We start from the raw sequence: 22,427 nt of genomic DNA on the forward strand, positions 1-22,427 counted from the left end.
AAGTGTGTACAAACTAAAAATTATTGTCGATGTCACTTAGGATCTAGCCTATTTTTTATCAATCTAGTTTTATTTTTTTTTTTGAACTTCTGTTGTTGACCAGAAGGTCTCCTAAAATTTCTTTCCTGAGGTTTTTCGAAGTACAATAAATATTCCGAGTGATAGAAGGAATATCAGGAAAAATAAATAGAAAAACAAAATATAGGCTTTAGAATAATTATTCGAACTTATTTTAACGTTTGCCTTTAATTAAGGTTTTTTAGACTTTCTGATTCCGTCAAAAAGTGTTTATTTTGACGAATAGTACATAAAACTGCGAGACTTGACATCTGTGATATGGAAATATCGAACTTCGTCAAATAAAGTGTTATTTGCAGAATAGTACACATAATAAAACTGCGAGACCTGACATTTGTCTTCTTCTTATTCTTCCTCAGTTATTCCCTTTTCAGGGGTCACTGTTCCTTACTCTTCGTCGATATGGGAATATCGAACTTTTTGTTCGAGAGAAATATTTGGCTTTTACACCCCAAAATTATACCGGAGATTATGAAGTGTTTTGGATCTTAAGATGCTGCATTAAAGGAAGTTTAAAATTATATTAAGAATTCGTTTTAATTTCTAGTTCATATTTTCTTTTATTTTTGTCCTGAATATACTTTCCATCAGCTTTTAAGACCTTTTTCTATTCAGTCCTGACCCTCCGATGGGACTGTAATGGTCGTCGCTATGTCGTGTATAATCTGTCTCCAAAAATCTCTGTCTGACAACACATAGAGTAGTAAAGACAGCAAGAGACTGTTCCCCAAGAGAAAGACCATCAGTAGGAAGACCACGAAAACGATGGAGCGACAACTTACTGGAGGTACATTGAAAAACAGACAGTCATATCTACATAAAAAGAAGAAGAAGAAGCTTTTATATTTATTTGTACATTGGAGTCGTTTACTGACCTTTAGATCTCCTAAAGTTGAATTATTAATCCTATATTATACGGTTTGGATCGATTGCTCCGACTTTATCTGAGGTGCGTGCAGCTGAGGCCCAATTGCACAGAAGTAACCTAGATGGTCCCTAATGCCTGGGTATGATTGCCATGGTGACGTATGTAATAATATCTTAATGTCTTTCCTCTGCGACTGTACCGCCGGTTACAACCTAACCTGAAATAGGTTAGGTTATATAATTAAAAATGGAACTAATATACATATAAGAAATAATTTCAAGAATATACACTTTCGGACTTATATCTACCAAGTATAAAACATTTTTCACTATTCTTTGAGATATATAGTCCTAATTAATTAGATTAAAGTTTTAAGTAAGTACCTAATAATTATCGTGCCGTGAGGATTAAATCTGCTGCCGGTGCAATTGTGCCCATAGGATAAAGGACCCTTTATCGAGATCGGATTATAGCAGACACCATCAGCGCAATCGTCCCCTGTTGATATTATATTATAATGAAACCACAGATTTTATTAATTGAGTTTTACGTCCCGTCTGCGCTGTTCAGAATAAAACCATCGGCATATACATAATTATATAAGCAACTAAAAATTCGAACATGTGTAAAAAACGTATATCATCATCCAGCCTTCATTTATCCCGTCCATTGCTGGACATAGCCTCCCTTAAACTCCTCCATTCTTTGCGATTTTGTACTCTTTGTTTCTCCAATTTTTGGTGATACGCCTGATGGCATCAGCCCAACGTGTAGGTGGTCTTCCTCTACTACGTTTGTCTGCTCTTTGCCTCCAATTTGTAATTTTGCTCGTCCATCGTGAGTCATGCATTCTCGGTACATGGCCTGCCAAGTTCCATTGTAGTTTCGCTATGCATTCCACAACATCAGCAATACTCGTCTTTTTCGCAGATCTCCGTTTCGCAACGTCACTACCAGCATAGACCGCTCCATTCGTCTCTGTGAAACTCTCAATTTCGAAGCCGTAGTCTTGGGTAGAGTCATAGTTTCCGCCCCATAGGTCATGACCGGTACTACGTATTGGTCAAATACTTTTCTTTTGAGACTAATTCGTATGTTGGCTCTAAGTTTGTCTCGCAGTTTTCCAAAGGCTGCCCACGCCAAAGTCATTCGTCTTTGGATTTCCCATATTTCTTATTTCATGACCCAAATACGTATATTTCTCCACCAGTTCTACCACTTTATATTGAATAGTTAAATGGTTATTGGGGACCATATTTGTCATACACTTAGTTTTGGTCAAGTTCATTCCACCTTCAAGCAAGGTGGGTCAAGCCCACCTTCGAACATGCAAAGTCCAATTCATTTAACATATCTGTCTCTTCTCCTAAATTATCTGTGATAAGGACAATGTCATCCGCGAAACGGAGATGGTTAAGCTTTTCGCCGTCTATTGTTACTCCTCTGTGGTCCCAATAAATGACCATCTTAAAGGCATACTCTAATGCCGTTATGAATAATTTCGGTGAAAATGTATCTCCTTGCCTTATCTCACGTTTTATTTTTATTGATCGGGTTTTATCGTATTTAACAGTCATAGTGGCATTTTTGTAAATATTGTAAATAAGTTCACTATATCTATGGTCAATCCTGCTGTCATTCATTGCTTCTATAAGGCTGTCTATTTCGATCGCGTCGAACGCTTTATGAAAATCTATGAAAGTGAGGACAAGAGGTTTGTTGTATTCTATAGACTTTTCAATGAGGGTCTTTACAGTATGAAGGTAATCATTGGTACCATAATTTGATCGGAATCCTGCCGGAAAAAACGTATATACTGAATTTAAAAAAAGAAAAGCTTTAACAGTAACACCTACATCAAAATATTTACCGTCAACCGTTAGGTAATAAAGTAGATAAACGCTGATTTTCAATAGTAAAATTAAAGAACATATATTACTCCCCCCTTACATATTTATTTTGGCCTAGAAACGGCGTTTTCTGCCAATAAGCTTATATCTTATTTTATTCGCCACACCCGCTTAATAGCCTCTACTTTCCAAAGGTAATAAAATTTGTACTTTTGTTGTGCGTGACTAAGGGTCGTTTATATCAATCAATGTCTTACCCCTATTGGCGTTTGGTTTTCTAGCGGCCTGCGCTAAATGTTGTCATTAGTGACAGTTCATACGCTGCCTCCGGAATTTTAGTTAAAAATCGATTAGCAGCTACAAATATCTATTACCAACTTTGTGTTTTAATTAATATAGACAAAGTAGTAGAGTTAACAATTTGTAGCGTGACGAAGAGTATTAAATCACATCTAGTGTTTGTAATTTCTCTCCATTGTTTTGTTGATGTTTAATCTTTACACATAAATATAAGATTTCAAAAGATAACAAAACCGGTTGGAATAATCGGGCCACACCAGATTAAACCTTCAGATAGTGAAAAATTCCGTTCCAAGAATACAACTAAAGTTTTATTACACCATTCTATGCATACAACTGTTTAAAGAGTTTTTTTTTGTTTGGTTCACATATTTTTAGTGTGTATTATCTAAAACTGTAATGCAGGGTTGCTCAGACTTGTAATGTTTGCGGTCTATCAATATTTTAAAGACAAGCGATCGACTACCGACTACTACAACTAGATATCAATAATACTCATATAATTAAGACATCTAATCAAACATCTAAAACTAATAGTTGTAAAGTAATAATTTTCTTAAATCACTAAATTTGCTTTCGATGTAGATGCATGGCACTGCATATCATCCACAAATTGTTTATAAGACGTTGCGTAATTACTGATGGCCAACCATAAGCCTGATGTGAGATATTCGTCCGTACTCATATCGTGTTTTAAATAGTGCTATTTTACGTCTTCAACTCCTACTTGTCGTAATTTAATAAAGACTGATATAATGCTCCGTCATCGGAGCTTGTTATACAAGAAACATGCTCTCGAATATCATCGGTAACATTCGCCAAACGACGCGCAGTCACATTGCCTCAGAAACCTGAAATATTTTGATAAGGACCTGAATTTTTAATTCGTTTGCGATTGACTCCAGAAGCTGTCGCGATCGACTGTTTGGGCATCGCTAATCTAGTGTATTTCTTCTTCTGAAGTCTGAGTTTATTGCACTTCCTAAAAAAACAGGAGCCACGAAATGTGAAAAATACTGTACCGTAAAAGATAATCCATAATAGAATTGGAACTTATAAGCTGGGTCAGTCAAATTTTCCCTAATCAGTTCGGGTTAATAAACGCGGTTGGTACGAAATAGGCTCTGGTCTCAGTACATCTTATTCCAAAGAGAAGTCAAGTGCGACGTTGCGACTTATACTCATGTCTGGTTTATTACGAGAAAGCGTTTGATCGAGTACAGCAGGAAAAGAAACAGGAAATATCGAAACGAATACGTAAAAATTAGGCGTGGAGTAAGGCAATACTGTATCTATTTTGTCTCCTCTAATCTTTAATCTCTACTCTACTGAAAAAATATTAAGCAAAGCTTTACTCAAGATTGGAAAAAGCTTTCTACTAAACGGGTACCGGTTGAACAACATCAGGTACTCAGATGATAACATTGTATTTGCGGATAACCGAGAAGGCCTACAAGTCCTTATGAAAAAATCACCTACCACAGTCATCAATATGTACTCCATATGAACGTAATGAAGACAAAGCTCAATTAAGACAATGATAATTGGGAAGAAAAAGATAACATAATATCAACTCTACATCCCCTAGAAAGGGCGAAGCACTACCATAATAGACGAAGAATGGACCAACACGAGGAGATAAGAAAGCTACAATCTCTCTCTTGGTATAAAAATAAAAATGCTGCAATGGTACGTCTTTTCTGTTTTGTTTTATGGTATTAAATCGTAGATCTTGAACGAAGATATTTACAAGAGATTGGAGGAGTTTGAGATGTGGCTAAATCGCAGAATACTGAAGATCCTGTGGGCTGGCCAAATTACAAGTGAAGAGGTCCTCAGAAGAATGAAGAAGAACCGAAAGAAAGGTACTGAAGATCATCAAATCTCGGAAGCTACAGTACTTCAGACACATTATGCGAAATGAATCCAGATAATGTCATATGATTAAGGAACCTTAAAATTTGATTTAACATAACATATTTTATGTGCAGCTTTTCCGCGTTGCTGTAGGCAAAATAAAGATTGCCACGATGATCGCCACGATGATCGCCAACATTCGTCACGGATAGGCACATTAAGAAGTATTTGTTCTTAAAAAATCCAAAGAAATTTAAAATCAGCCATTTCTTTTATATAAGAAAGTAAAAGCTTTGGTGATTATATTATCTCATTTTTGAAGAAATCTATCTATATGCTGGTTCTATCTGGCGTCCATTCCTTCAAGATTCCGTCCTAGATCTTCGGCGCGTGTTATTAAATCATCTAATTCGATCACTGTTACTGAGAGAAATTACGTCTAATAGGATCTACCTGAATGAAAAAAAAGATATGGCTTACAAATATTACTACGGTTTTTAACCGTGTGCTATATTATCGGTTAATCTCATTTGTACAGATATTAACTTAATAATTTTAAATTTTCTTTTCGGTTTCTATGACTATATGTATTAGAAGTTGTTTTGTGGTGCTCCACTAATAATTTAATCATTTTAAACCTTGCAAGCGGCTGTGGGAATTTCCTGTTGGTTTTTCATTGAGAATTATAAAAACTAGTTTATCATAATTGTATACAAATTATTTTATTCAGTTAAACCTAATGGTTGATCAGTTGAGAATTAATAATGGGTATTATATTAAAAAGAAGAAGTTTTAAACAATATATTATTCGCAAATGACACCATCAATAAAACATAATACTCTTTATAATTTACAAGCACCTACTTCAAATAGTAAATAATACCTAAGTTCTAAAAATGGAACACAGATACAGTTCAGAAGCCTTGACACTAAAAAAGGTCAAACTATATAGATTAGAAGTATTTGAAAGGTAAAAGGTGAAAGCGCATGGTAGGAATATTATTGACTATGTCAAACGGGCAATTTTCTAAAAACTTGATAGTGTGTAAATTATTTATTAAAATCCGCTAAGATTTTTTAGCATGTCACATGCCATCTTCAGAGCTTCCTATAAAGAACAATCCTTCGTTTTTTACAATGATATACAAGCTATACGCTCCCGAAGAAGGTGAAGTTGTTTTCACTTGAAGATCCGTTTTTCCCTCGTTTTGACCAGGCAATCATTGGTATACCAAGCACCTTTTAAATGTGATTTTTACAATTTTAAAAGGGTTTTCACCCTTATAAGAGATTCGTTGGCCTTTAATGTTTTTTGTGTTTTGTGTTGACAATTACTTTTCCATGAGGTATTTATAACCTATTTTTAACCTAGTTTTTTATTAACTGATATATTATAACAATAATTATTAACTGATGGAGATACGAACATAGAACTGCATCACAGAATTCAACGGAATACCTTATTATGACTGGCGATGAATATGATACTACAAAACATCGAAGCTAAAGTAAAATGTGGCAGTTAATGAAGTATTTCTTCGATGAAAAACTTAACGAGATTCGTTTTAGCTTACAAAAACCAGTTATTTACTACAGCTACAAATAAGATAAAGACTACAGGATTAATTTCAAAAGAGCAAATGGAAGCTGAAGAATTATCAAAATTAGTGCTCTGGGAAAAGAAATTTAATTTTTGTGTGCTGAAGGTTTGCAACCATTGCAAATTGATTGAAAGGTATCAAAAATGTATGAGTGGAGGAGAAGAGTACATTGAGTACTGCATCTACAGGCAGGAATGTGACATGCGTGAGAGGCTTGATTTTTGATTAGAGAAAATCGTCGAATTTCAACATAACAATTTCAGAAAATGTTGGTGTGAGTATAGGATCGGCTCATAGTATCGTACACAAACTGGGTTACAGTTTTGTCAGAGGACCAAAAAAGCTTACGAATGGTTTTATCTTTACAACATCTCGTGGAATACAGGCAAAATGGTAACGACTTTCTTTCGTCAGTAATTGATGGCGACGAATATTGGTGGAATTATTTTGAACCATCCAGTCCCCTGCTTCGATGCAATGGAAACATGCAAATTCTGCGCCACCAAAGAAATTTATAGTTCAACCTTCTTCAACAATTTTTTTTTCGACCATGAAGAACTTTTGCTTATAGAGTTGACAGAACCTAGAGTGCATATTTATGCAAATCTGTATAATGAAACTTTTAACAAGCCCCATCAAGCAATAAGACCAAAACGTCCAGGGATGCTCTCACGTGGTGTCATTATTCTGCACCCAATGCTTGTCTCGTGTTGCAAAGTAGTGAATGAAAATCTAGAACGAAAGAAATGGAGGATATTAGAGCATCAAGCCTATAGTCCCGATTTACCGCCTTGCGATTTTCACATCTTTGGTCCATTCCCATTGGGAAAAGAATTCTATATGTGCCTTAATTATTAATTGTTAATTATTTGTAGATATAGGTTTCAATTTAACAAGCCTCGTAAATTAAAGAAGTGTTTTAATCTCTCAGTAATATACTGTTTTATTTAAATAGTATACAATTACTTCAAGTACGCAATTTAATGTTCACAGCTTTGTTAAAATAAAAAAATATGTTCAGCAATGCATATTAATTAGCAATGACATCATATCACACAGTGGTGTCCAATTTCATACAAACGGCTTGTCGCATTGTTGATTTTAGTTATGGTAATCGAAAAAACAACTTCAATTCACAAGTAAGATTCTCGACATTTGAAAATTTGAGCGGGCGAGACACCGGTTTTGGCGGGAACTCTCTAGCAGTAAATTTATTTCCCATCCCTTTATTGAAACACATGAGGGCATTAATATTAATCAGCATTTAAACATAGATATACTTTTTACGACGCTCAGAGCAAATGTCTTCAGCTACTTAAACTTGATTATTCAAATGATCAAACAAAAATAGTTTAATAGAAATTAACCGTTAAAACGGACAACGATTATAGATTAGTGTTTTTCAATATTTTCAAACACGGGATCCCTTTTTAAGTAAAAAAATCTGGTTATGAGGAGTTAAGGAAAAACTATAGGTTATGAAGTTTATCTATGACATGACTAATAGAGATATTTTATGAATTTAACAATGTGCTAAGCTATCGAAGAAAAAATTATATAGTCAAATTTAATGCAAAGCGGTTTTTTGCTTTTACTGAATTCCCAGCTTGACTAGTAAATAACTAGGTAAACTAATTAGTATTCCTGTAAGATATTTTTGCAATTGATTTGTCTGAATTTGAATGACTTTTGAATTCAAATGGGATTTAACTAATTTATTGCATAGGAATGTTCTACCAATGTCTTAAAACAATTACCAGATATTCTGCTGGTTTATCGTTTTCTTTATACGTATCTTTGCAAATATCAGACTAATATACTTTTCCTTACCCTTTGGCGTTACATACTTTGTAGAGCAATAGCCCCCTTCACTACCCGTTTGTAAGATCCTCACGGTCTTCAGTCCGACGCCTCCAACTTCTAACACCAAGCTACTTGGGGTCGTTCTCCACGCCACAGACTTAATTTTAGCAACAAATAGTGTGTTTAAATCAAACTTTCTACTTGGGGTGAAGGTAGTAGATGCTACCTCGTAGCGGAGACCACTGTTTTCTCAGCAAGCCAGGAGCAAAGTGAAGAGTTGAGATTGCAAAATTCATCTCCGGATGACTGTATACCTGAAATCCCTGTGGGGCGACCTTCAGCGCTGGAAATATTGTGGAAGAAGCAATGTTGCTTGATACTTAAAACGAGAGGTGGGCTCTGCTAATTTGATTTGTCCACTGGCAATTTTCATGTAGACTCTGTTTCTCCCTTGATTCGCTTCGTGATCTTGTATGGTTGGAATGATACTCAGTGATGTGGAATACCACACTTCAGTTGACTTACAGTTTCGTACTGATAAACCCCTGCCTCACTGCTATGTGTTTATTTTTTAATCGGTGAACATATTGATACTCGTATATTCTTCAATAATGATCCAAATGACTGAATGCTTTCTATCTCGATTAGGTTTGGGACGGGTTCATCCCACTTGACAACTTTTGCTGATTGCCTGTCGCCTAGTATAGTAATAATACTAACTTCTGTTAGGAGATATTTTCTTGTGGAATTCGGATTTTCGGACACTTTATTATAAACGTATTTTTAACTGAAATTGTGTACGTTCCCCTTCTTTTTATACTTCTCTACATACCTCTCATCTCATATGTGTTTGCTATCTACTGAACTGTTCTATAGATCCGTGCTGTTCCTTTTGACGCACACATTTGGCCACTGTTCTGGCTGATAAATTCTTGCAAATTAGTCTGCTAGATTGTTACAGCATCTTTTGTCACGCTTGTACCCTTATATCTTTTCGCCTGTTTGTATTTTTGGTCTAAAACAAAGATAAGTTTTACAATCTTATTTATCCATCATTATTGTAGGTTTACATTTATCCGTTATGCCACCAAAGGTTTTGCGTTTTAAAAAATATCATATTTTCTAATGTATAAAAAATGAATATTTGGTTTTAAATTTATTTTGTTTTATTCGATTCGATTCTATTTTATTTATTTTATTTTGTTAAAAACACGCATGGGACTGTGTCTACTTCTCTATATAGTGTATGGTTACTAGCGCGATGGTTATCGTTACATTTTATCGTTTTATTTAGTCGCTTTTATTTAATTTTTTTTTATTCCTGTGTTTGATCCTCCGCTCCGTCCGTAGCCGGTTATAAAAAAGCTATTAAATTATTTAAAATTGATTATTTTGTTGTTTGTTTGTAAATTAACCAACCTGTAGCGACATTTTCTCTCTGATTAGATAGTAGGTATAAGTCTCAAATAAAATTTTATTTTTAAAGATTGCATGGATTTTGATGGCACTACTGCATTATTTTCGTTCATGAATAATCGAGTTTAAGTTTTACAGTTTAAGTTTTTGTACAGAAATCCAAATAAAAAATTGTATATTATAAGCCTGGTACGGTTTGAACCACCCGTCTACCCTCAAGAATTACACATGGTGCATTCTAAATATAAAAGATCGTTAGATTCGCTTGATACCAATGAAGGTGACAAAATTTATGGTGTACAGTACGATCGACCTACTTTAACCAGCACATCGATGTTAATGAATTGAAGCGATAAATAAAGATCCTTGGAAGCAATTACTCCTTGCTAGAAAAATGTGTATTAGGGTCATTAAAGAAATTTTCTCGTTAAATCAGATTCAATTAATGTTGGCATCCTGGTTTAAATCCATGTCTGACACATCTTCTCTGTATAAATTGGTAAATTCCTCACTTAAAAATAGCCGCTATTTGCGAAGCATTGTTAGAAAATACATAGAAATGTACAAGATGCCAACTAAAATAAACTTTTTATGCTGCATTGTAACAGCAATTGTGATCCAATAACTATTAAGTAATAGATCCACAGTGGACTTTATTTATCGCGTATACATATAAGTGGTCTTCAATATAAACTTTTTTTAAGCATCGGACAAATGATAAATTGAGGATTAAGGATAAATCGAACAATGCAAACTAAGATAATAAACAATAAAAGAGAAATTATTCTAAATATTTAATGTAGTTTTTTTAAAATTCTCATTTTTTTATGATCCTACCTTTCTCATATGGATACAGAACAATTCTTGACCAAATTCGTATTTCGTATTCGACAAATTTCTTGTTAACTTCGCTAAAAAAACATAAAATTATGGACATAAAACTCCCACTGGCTTACTATAAATAAATTGCATGTTATAATACGTTGCATGACACTATAAATTGCGAATCTATTACTTTACCCAGATAGTGCATTTTTCTTTCAAATTGTGATGTTTCAAACACGAAACAATTCATAAAAATTGGATCATACTTAATATTAAAATAAATTTATTGCTTCATGGGTATTTCTCTTTTGCTTATACATAAAATGTTACTAATATATGCAAGTAAATTGTGCAATTCATAAATAAACCTATATAAGGACTGCATATTCATTTCTAGAATATTTTTACTTGCATTTTATATACTTATTTAATAGCAACAACAAAATGCGGGTTATTTTCTGATTTAATGCCCAAAAACGAGGAGAATATGGACTAATAAAACATTTAATATTCACACTAACAAATAACGAGATTTAGGGAAATAACCAAATGATGGCCATGAACGAAAACGATTTAATAATATCATTTTCTGTCCTCAAAGGACTCAAAGAACCGTAATAAATCATCGCAACCAGACGGAACCTGAGATGACGAACCACGCAAAGAAAAGGAAACGAGAAGGAAACCCACAATCAGATTAGCAAATGGAACAAACAACTTCTTTTAACAACAAAGACCAAGAGATAATAGAAGAACTGATAAATAAAAACGTAGACATTTGTGCAATCCAAGAAACCAAGAAGAAAAGTAAAGGCCAAAGAGACTATAACCAATATTTTCTAGCATGCAGTGTAGTGGAGAAAGAAGAACGAGCACGAGCTGGCGTAGGTATACTTGTCCATAAAAAATTTAAAGACAACATAAATAACTGCCGTTATATCTCCGAAAGAATAATACATATGAACATCACAATGGACTATTAAAAATTAAATGTCATATCTATAGCCCAGAGGACTGCAAACCTAAGGAGGAACGAGAGGCATTTTACGAACAATTGCAAACAAACCATCCTGGATGAAATACCTCATGGAGAACCCTTAATTCTTATGGGTGACTTTAATGCACAAATCGGAAATGAAATAGTTCCAGGAGTAAAACAAAGATTTAATGAAAACCTTGTCAACGCAAATGGAGAACTCATGGCTAATATCTATACTTTTAACGAACTGAGAATCAATAATACATTTTTTGACCATAAGCTCCATTATAAATATACATTTGAAAACTTCAGGGGGCACAAATCTATGATTGATTTTATAGTCACTAATAGAAAAATCCACCCAAAGCAGATTCTAGACATCCGAACTTTAAACTCAGCAGACGCAGGGAGTGAACACAATCTAGTACTAGCAAAGATAAGAATGAAAATAACACCAAAACATTTTCTACAGGAAATCACCGAGGAAAAATTTAATGTAGAATCACTGTGGAACGACTCAACAAGAGAAATGTACCAAAGGAGGCTAGCACAGAAGATACAGCTGAAACAAATAGACAACATCGAAGATATAAACAAAAGAGAAATGTTAAGAGAAACGAGAGGCCTACATGAAGTACAAAACATCAAATACTCCGGAATTCCGCAACACCTATTGAAGAATACGAAATTAAACAAAGTAGTTGGTAAGAAGAACAAAAAATTAATACTGGGAACAGTTTACAAAAAGGATGGAAAGCGACTTCTACGGTACACAAAAACAAATATGGAGATTCATAAGAAACCAACGGAAAGAAATGGCAGAATTGAAGGAATACAATAACATACCAGTAAACGAATGGGAAAGATACCTTGCGGAACTGTTTAAAGGAAAGGAAAATAATAATCAACACAATAACATACCTGAATTAAGACACGAAATAGAAATCAGTTTTCAGGAGTAGAAATAGCCATAAATTCGCTCAAAATCAAGAATCAATAACAACTTTATCAGTTGAATAACACGGATTCAGACACGGCGGAGAAAAGACCTGACACATCTAAAACGAGATGACTACTAGAAACAACAGAGATGAAAATACTCCGACGAATATGAGGGAAAAGTTTGTTGGATAGCGAAAGAAGCGTAAACATAAGAAGAGCATGAAATATAGAAGACATAAATGGATGGGTAACAAAACGGAAACAGGAGTGGAACAAACACATTAATTGAATGGCAGAGGATAGGATAGTACGAATATCACGAGATAAGTCACCAAATGGACGAAGAAGTATTGGCAGACGAAGGAAAAGATGGTGCAATAATTTAAACAATTTAAGAGACTAATGTTGAAGAAGAAACAGGCTTTAAAGCCTACATACAAGAAGAAAGAAGAATAAGTTTTCTGTCGTCCAGGCTATACGACATGTGCAAAAGATTAAAACTTTTAGCAAAAGTTTTCTATCGCTCTGATGAATTAAAAAGCCAAATATAATGTCGTTTAGACCCAAATTCGTAAAACTGTCTGTGTTCGAATCGGTATCAATAGAGTATCAATCACTGTAAGTAGAAATATAGCTACATAATTTATCTAAGCGATAAGTGAAGACATGTATGATTACCTAGCTGAGTTCAGTTATCTCAAGTTCTAAGAGGATTTGGGACATTTTCCATGATGCGGCTTTATGAAATACCACAGAATTGTTCTGACCTGATAAAAGTAGTATTAGGAGTATTTACAAGCGCTATTGATAGCCGTGCTAAGATCACTAACCCATATTTCTACTTTTTCATGTGTTTTGACCCATGTATATAAGGGGTGTATTTTATAAGGGGAGGATTGACATAAAAAATCTACTGTAATTTTTTTATGAAATATTTCGAAAGCATATCTCTATCTAATAATTACGAAAATTGCTCTCAATTCGATCTAAATTTAGTACGCCAAATGTTTTGAACAATTTCCCTGCTACTCGCCACATTTTTATCGCCTATAAAAATAGATCTTATAAAACACAAACTATTTTTAAGAAGTTTTCAATCATGCTACAGAATATTCAGTTTACATCCAATAATATATCCCTCTATCTATTTTTATGTTCTGAGAGATGTAAGAAATGTAATATATACATTTTTTATAGTTGTTTGGAATATAAAAATTTATTGAAGGTGCATATTTAAATGATGCACGATAAAATATGAATTGCTTAGATTTTTTTATTAAAAATATTCTTACATTGTTTATTTTTTCGCTCAAATATATTTATTAAAACTGCTCCGTGCTTGGATTATCAATCGTGCCGAGTCAATTGTGTAAAATTAGTTGCAGCCGACTTAGCGAGCAAAATCAGTATTGATATTCGATATCCCAAATCCAAATAAAGGCCCAAATTTAATAAAAACGGTACCATTTAGGTGATAGATTATAAAAGCCATAAAAAACATTCCAACGCGGAAATTTTAGACGTCACAGCTTCTTGATGTCGTAAACCCAAACACAAATCATTTTTTTCTTCTGCTTTCGCACAAAAGAAGAAATGAACCTTTCTTTGCGCTACAAGAATCTTTGAGCTACAAGAATCTTCGAGCTACCTATTAGTAAACCAACATGATTCAAATTTCAATTAAAAATCTTTATACAATTTTGTTTTCTGGTCTTTTCTGAGTCTAAAACGAAAAATCAGTACTGTCAAAATTTCGAAATAGTCAAAATTTTCTCCTGCAGATCTTTGTTGATCATTTATTGAGCAAGATTTTCTATCGGTTGTAAACTTCCTAATTTCAATATTTCACTTAATTTAATAAACGCTCATGGGAGTGAGCATTGTATTGGTTATTGACGTATTATCTCAACATTTATGTGTTTTTTTGCAGAATTAGACACCGAAGACAAACTAGAATACAACTTCTTCCCCAATTCATCTGGATTTGTCCAATTCCGTGTAAGAGCAGCTAACGATGCGCATCTAGCCCTTACAACGCAGGCAGCAGAATGCGAACCCATGTACGAAGTATTCATCGGAGGATGGGGCAACTCAAAATCCATCATCCGTAAAAACAGAAGCAAACCAGACGTAGCCGAAGTACCAACTCCAGGAATTTTACACCCCAATGAATTCCGTGGGTTCTGGATCAGGTTAGTAACATTTTTGAAATAAATTTAATAATTGTGTTTACTTTACAAAGAATAGTAAGAAATACTGATAATTGACGAAGCTATAAGATATTGTGCGCATCTTTTATTATTGAATGCATAACTTGATTAGTGTAATCTGAATGTTCTTTTGCTTCCCTTATTTTCTTTTGTATTTCTCTGTGTATCTTGGCATATCTTGTATTGTCTACAGTTTTAGTAATTCTTCTATTCTTTAGTTTTAAGTATTTTATCGATTATTTATTTTTCTGCTTTTTTACTCAAAAATCGTATAATTTAAACCAGGAAAGCCATAAAAAACTATTAGGGAAATACGAAACTAAATATATTCTAATCTTTTCAGATGGCAAAATGGTAACATTGCCGTCGGCAGAGAAAACGAACAAGCTCCTTTCTTGTCTTGGAACGATTATGAACCCATTCACAACATTGAATACGTTGGTGTCTGCACTGGTTGGGGAGCCAATGGTTCATGGGTAGTTGAACCCCCACAATCTGGCGGTGGTGGTGGTGGTAAGTATTTTCAATATATTTTTCTTATTTGCTGTGTAAGTTGATAACATGGATTTAAATCTAAATAAAAATGTTTACAACAAAACACTGTAAAACACAGTAATCTTAATCTTTTCTACGTCTACCCTTGGAAATACACGGATATATTCTTAATTAAGAAAGAAATAAAGAAAGATAGACGCTACTGAATTGTTCTGTTAGAGAATTTTACGAATTCCATGGACCAACCACAGGACAAATATTTCAATTTTAAACGAGCTAAAAGTTAGCAAACGGCTATGCAGCAAGATCCATCTCCAGCAATTAATATACTTTGGACATATACTTTTGACATAAGAGAAGGCCGAAGATCACAAGGAAGATCTCCAACAAGATCAATCGATCAAAAATCAGCCATCTTCACTTTCGGCTGAGAAATGCAAAGCGCCCAATACTTGATAAGGAGGGAAGGGGGAAGGCAGTAGGCAGTAGAGACAGATATACACTAAATTATATATATATGTATATATTGATTGATTGACTGACCGATTGCTGATACTATAAATCAATATATATATATATATATATATATATATATATATATATATACAGATTGAACCAATTTAAAACGGAACATACAATTTAATATATGTCTGTTTGAACTGCATTTGAAATAGTGGACCAATATAAAACTTGGACAAAAATAAATACATACCCGGTGATAGACATTGTATAAAATATCGTTCAACTATCTGTCTCCTTTAAAGGAAGAGGAGCTTGCCTAATAGTCGGAGAGATAGAGCCGAAATTTTGAACTGATCAGTAATATGACATTTCTCTATTGGAATATATTCATTGTAACTGGGTTAAGACTTTGCCTTACAGGCGGACGTCCCTCGTGGTACAGGGGGTGGCTATACAGGGATTAAGTTGAAATTTTTTTCGGAAAAATTAACGATCGATAATATGGCTGAAAATTTGCCCAGAGTAAGATCTTGGTATAACTAGACGAAATCCCAAAGGGCGGTCGCGAGAGTGGATACATAAGGGGTGGCGGACAGGGGTGAAGTTGCAATTTTTTGGGGAAAAATTAACGATAAGTAATATGTCCGCCATTTTCATGGCTTATTATTTAGCCCCTAAAAACTCTAAATCCAAAAGGGCGGACAGCTGGATTGGTACAGAGAGCCACAAAACGGGGTCAAATGTACCACTTGCCTGCGCATTTTAGGTCTCGGTAACAATTTTCAAACTGATTTTATTATGATATTTTTATACCGATTGATTTGAAAATTTGTATGCTCACTTCTGTTACTATTCTGAGAAGCGTCAAGTAGAGTTTTCCTCAAAATTTTCCAAAAAAATTTCCGTAAATGAAAATTTTCGTAATTTTTTGAGGTAAAACCTAATTTGTAGAATCCTTTCAATTTTCTGTAAGTTATACCATGATTTTTTTCCAAAAATTTTCAAACAATTTTTCCGATAAGAAAAAAAAATTTAGAAAAACTTCGTCATTTTTCTCACTCTCATTGATGTTATCACATTCATCATCTTCGTCACTTTCACTTTCAATAATATCACATTCATTATCTGCTTCATTTTCAATCACTACTTCTCGAACTGATTCTGGCATCTGAGGTCCACTAAACCATTTGAATTTATATGTTTCATCTTCAAACTCCCAACCATGTTCTTCAACAGTCAATTCTGTTGGTACTTTTTTATGAGCATTTGTCCAAATATTTGAAATATAATGAGCTCGCAGTAGATGTTGGTGTAATTCATCTTGACATGGTGGTAAGCTTGAAGCATCGAAATTTTTTAGTTTTTTTTTTTTTAAGGCTCGTTCACATCATGCAACTTATACTGCCGGTTAAATAGTAAAAATCTGACATCGTTTACTTTTCTTTTTGGAATTGTTCTCGTCAGTCCTGTTCCATATAAGTGACTAAGGTTTCAAAAACTTCATTACAATCGAAGTCAGTTTCACCAAGTTGAATAAAAGCATCTTGATACTTATTACATTTAGCGCATGCGTCTAGAATTACTGATCTAAATGAACGCGCATCATTATTATTTTAATATTTTAAAATAATAATGATGCAAAATTAATGTCCAAACAGCATTTGTAAAATTATAATTAACTAATGAAAAAAAATTCAATCAATTTGAAACTTAAAAAAAATATTGAAAATATCACAAATTAAATTTCAAAACTTAAAAAATTGATAATTCCACTATTAAATTGATTTTTATTAATAATTATTTGTAAAATGTTAAAGGAATTCTACAAATTGAATTTTACCTATTGATAAATAGAAATAATATATTTTGTATTTGATTATTAATGTAATAATAAATCAAATTTTTCTTATATCTGAACAATCATTATTTATGCAATATAAATTTAAAAACCTTTTTATTGTAATAAAAAATAAGTAAAATTACTATTTGTTATACCAAAAATATTTAATAGTTAACATTATAAATTCGGCTCTATCTCTTGGACTATAAGGAAGCGATAAGTGGTTTGACAGCATAATAACTGCTTGTTTAGTTAGTTTTTTCAGTGATTCTAGGCAACCTATTTGGGTGGAGTTTTGACTTGTTCTTGAATGAGTTCCGAATCCAGTAGCCCGCTGAAGTATTGGATTTTTATAATATAATTATTTGAAAACCTTTTGTTGGCCAACCACCTAGAGCGGAGTTGAGCCGAAATACATTGATTTCGTATGTTCCGTTTTAAATTCGTTCAATCTGTATATATATATATATATATATATATATATATATAAAAGATGACAACAAAATTTTTACTACTTGTACCTAAATTTTAAAGAATTTTAAATGTATTTTGTCCACTATTTTATATTTTATGTGTGTTGTTATTAATGTTGAGTGTCTATGCTTTTGTAAATAATCTCAACGACTAGTAAGTTGCACTGAAGATTTGTGATATTTTATAAATATTTACACTTTTTTCTAATTATAGTGTCTTGAAAAAGGAACAAAACGATTCCGAAAGCTAGACGAAAAGTCATAAGAGTGTTTCATTAACATCCCGGCCAATTTTCTGACTGCAACCCTAATAAACTGTGTTGTTTGTATATATATATATATATATATATATATATATCCTAAGGAGAAAAAACTACTGTGTAAAACTCTTGGGGGCTTGAAGTAACAGTAAGCACAACTAAACAAGGGAATAAAACAATGGATATAAAATAAGTAGTGTCAATTTACCTTGCAATATAAACAGAAGCAAAAAGTATGTGTTATATAATATAAAAAATAAAGAATATTCATGAAATATATATGTAAAAGTTTGAGAAAAGTGGGGAGAGTGATAAACTATCTCATAGAAAAGACCAGGAAAATACAATCAATAGGGAAATGCAATATACGATAAATATAGGATAACAAAGAAATTGATAAAAATATTAACAAAATAACAGAAAAAAAGCCTTTGTACAAATGTAGCAAATAACATTTTACTTTGATGTTTCATATTATTACAACAAATGTTCAATTGTTATAGGCTATGGTGCCCCACAAAACTACACAGCTCCACGTTCCAACTTCTCCTCAGTCTGCTGGGCTCCAGGCAGATCTGGCCAGGTACCACCTAGAGCCTTCGCCGGAGGTGAAGACAATGGCGAACCCCTCTACGTCATCAGGTCCCAATTCAATGGAGGTCTCCTCCCAGGCAAACTTGTTCCAAGTCACGGAGTCGGTTACGTTGCATGGGGTGGCCAAGAAAATGCCGTCCATGAATATGAAGTATTATGCGATTTCCCTGGACAATGGATTGCCACTTCAAGAGGAAACATCCCACCAAACGCTTTAACAGCTGGACAGAGCGAAGATGGTGAACCTCTATACATTGGACGTGTCGTACATGACGGCGCATTGACTGTTGGAAAGGTACAACAAAGCCATGGAGTCTGTTACATCCCATACGGCGGTCAAGAGCTCTCTTTCCCAGACTACGAAATTTTGGTACAATAAACAGAACTAAATTGTTTAAGCTTTGGATGTGCTGCCTAGGATATTAATCCACAAAATATATTTACATATATAAAAAAGTAATAGCAAGTTAAAGCTACATGAAGATTTATATGGCTTCTAGGTGCCTTTATTACCCTTAGGGATATGTATTTTTAGAAGGACATAATTCATTTAATATTGTTATAAAGGAGTTTTTATTTATTTACTTGTGAATCTCTGCTATTATTTTAGTGTACACTCATGCACTACTTTTGTAAGTCTGTTTCATTTTTATTGTAATACATTTTATTATGATATTAAACATTTGTCTTTTTATTCTCGCAATATCATCCCAAAAGTATTTATTCACAAGATGGTAAACGAGATACTAGAGAAAAAGTAGACTACACTAGATTTCTTGATTAACCGATCGAGTGCTACGTCAGTCACGAGTTTCTACTGAGACCCAGTGGCGGATCTAGAATAAGCCTTGCGGGAGGGGACACCTCCAAGGAAACACCGATAAAAAGATAAATATATATGCATTAAGTTAATTTAATTTTCCTAACTAGCGGGTTTATTAGGTTGAATTTGTCGGCCTGTGGTTTAATTTTGATATCAGCTACATTTTTATGTTACGACAATTTTTTCTTTAATTTTGGATCGTTTTGTGGGGATTTCACCCGTCTACTCGCCATTGATGAGACCTTATCTAGATTTTTGCCTAGAATATCATCATTTGGCTTTACAACCCTGTGTAGGTCCTAGCCTTCTCAAGATTTTCCCTCCAATGGTCTCTATCCATCGCCTTCCTTCGCCAAGCACGTATTTCCATATTTCTCATGTCTTCATAGGGGTCTTCCCTTCCTTTGTAGGCTAAGGTATAACATCAATGATAGACTATAGACTATTTTTTAAATGAAGTGGTCGAAGAAAACTAAGGAAGAGATTATGTGATAATTTAAACAATGCAGGAGGCTAAGAAACAGGCCTTAGGAGCCTATATATAGGAAGGAAGAAGAAAATGGAAATGAACTATTGGAGACGATGTTGCCCGTTCACTAGACTGGTTAGGGTGAGGAACGTAGATATTAGGAGAGACATGGAAATTGACCTAGACATAATAGACACTATCGAAGCTAAAAAACTAAACTGGTATGGACACCTGCAGAGAATGTCTGAAAATAGATTGCCAAAAAAGATAAAAAAATGGACTCCGCCAACTAGAAGAAAACGAGGTAGACCAAGACGGTCATAGAGAGAAGATGTCTAAGATGCAATGACCGCAAGAGATTTAAAAACTGAAGATTGCTTCGACAGAAAACGCTGCAAATTAGTATGCGGGAAACGACGCCAGCTGTAGAAGACTTGCCTATTATATATAGAAGAAAATATAAAGTACATTGCTAATAATTATACAATATAGATATAGCTAAAAATGTGTGTCCCAAAAATGACTATAACGTGTGTGTTCGTCTGGACTAAGACTATAGCTACATAGAAATCCTCTTTATAGCTCTTGAGCCGCTGAATGAGCCTTGGCTTTCATTAAGAGATTTTTTTCAGCGTCCCCAATTCAGGACCAGTCTTCTCAATGTCCTTGTCTATATTGTTCTGAAGTTATTTTCTTGTGGCATTTTAAAGTAATTACTATTTAAATGGGAATAAGCCACAATTAAAGGTTAAAGTACGTTTATTAACGTTTCAATTTCTACTTCGGAAATCGTTCTAGTAACTGTAGATCTGTTTACACAACGTCTAGGAATTGTCCATCGATTTTCGGACCGACTCTTTAATTGACATCCTTAACACATTACTCATCGATATCAATCTGTTGACTTATAATTGTTTTTATATTTGGTTATCTGTATAGGTGATATGACGGAATTAAAACGGTTCTCCATTCTTGTTATTTATGATTCCATATATTCGCAGAACGCAGATGATTATTTAATATAAAGACAGATATTACAGAAAATGTTAATAGATCTAAATAAAAAATCAAAAGAAGTCTGTGTAAGAATAAATCTATCAAAAACTAATAGACTACAAGCAAGCATCTGACATTTTTAGGGGGTCATTTGATCCAACATGAATTTGCATATAAATCGATACTATAATATGTAATAACAATTTTAGAAATGATGATCTTATCAATACTGAAAGCATGGTAGTTCAATGTAAGAGTTGCGCCTTAGATTTCTCACCCCTGTTCCAGACCAATCCGAAACTTTGTGTATGAATGTTGTACTGTGTCAAATGCCCGAAAATGGGGAAAAAGTTTTCCGAAAATAAAAAATTTTCCCTGCTCCTAGTACCAATATTTTTGAACGGTATTAGGTCGCAGTCATTTTTGTATTACCTACCTAAGTTATAAATGCCGTACAACTATGTTTGGTCAAAAGTCTCCCTCCCCCTTGAGTAGTAAGTTTATCTTAACTGTGACTCACCTGTACCGATAAGAATTGACAGCATATTTTCCAAAGCTGTCATTACATATTGTAGTATTGTTTTATATGTGATTCATGCTGGGTCGAATGATCCATTAAAACTCTCTAATGGACTTGTAGTCTATAAGTATCTAACAAACGAAATGTTGAATGTAATGTAATGTTGTTGACGGCGGTTCGGAAAAGGGATGCAGAGGATCTGTTAAAACATTCTCTCATGTTTTTAAGCCATGACGTTCGTCTTCGACCTGGAACTTTTCTTCCATATATCTTGCCTTGTATTATTAAATGAAGTATATTATATCTCTCTGAGTTGTTTCAATTGGCTAGACCCAAACGTGGGGCCTCTTTTTTTGCACGTACTTTTGGCTTTATATCTTTGGTTTTTTTTTTTCTCCCACTTTAATTTCTGGTTGTGTACCTTTGGTGTCGTATTTTAATTTTCAGCTGTGTTCTTTAACTCTTGGTTTCTTAACTGCAACATTGGTTTTTGTATTTCAATATTTAGTTTATCTACATTCTCTATTAAATATACCCGTAGTACCCTTGTTTTGCTATATTGTGGGTAGACTGAATAAATTGCTTTTTTTTGATTAACTAAATATCCATATTGGATTAATAATAAATAACATAAGTATATATTAAAAAGGAAAATTATTTAAATATTTTAAATTTAACTATCTTAACACTATAAAAGTCCGGAGTAGCACCAAAGTAATTCACCACTGTCTGGAAGTAACATTTTTTGAAATTTCTAGGTTTCTCA

The 22,427-nt window shown here is 33.6% G+C and overlaps 1 protein-coding gene across 1 annotated transcript in view; it reads left to right on the forward strand.

The window, feature by feature from the left end:
• Window positions 1–19,533, forward strand: part of LOC140445397 (uncharacterized) — a 34,325-nt gene extending 14,792 nt beyond the window's left edge. The window contains exons 2-4 of the mRNA XM_072537396.1: window positions 14,450–14,711; window positions 15,073–15,242; window positions 18,763–19,533. Coding sequence (XP_072393497.1) covers window positions 14,450–14,711; window positions 15,073–15,242; window positions 18,763–19,232 — 902 coding nt within the window. The 3' untranslated portion in view covers window positions 19,233–19,533. The remainder of the gene's footprint in view (window positions 1–14,449; window positions 14,712–15,072; window positions 15,243–18,762) is intronic.
• Window positions 19,534–22,427: the final 2,894 nt, after the last annotated feature.

The sequence above is a fragment of the Diabrotica undecimpunctata genome, chromosome 7 (assembly GCF_040954645.1).
Source record: "Diabrotica undecimpunctata isolate CICGRU chromosome 7, icDiaUnde3, whole genome shotgun sequence".
Lineage (NCBI taxonomy): Eukaryota > Metazoa > Arthropoda > Insecta > Coleoptera > Chrysomelidae > Diabrotica > Diabrotica undecimpunctata.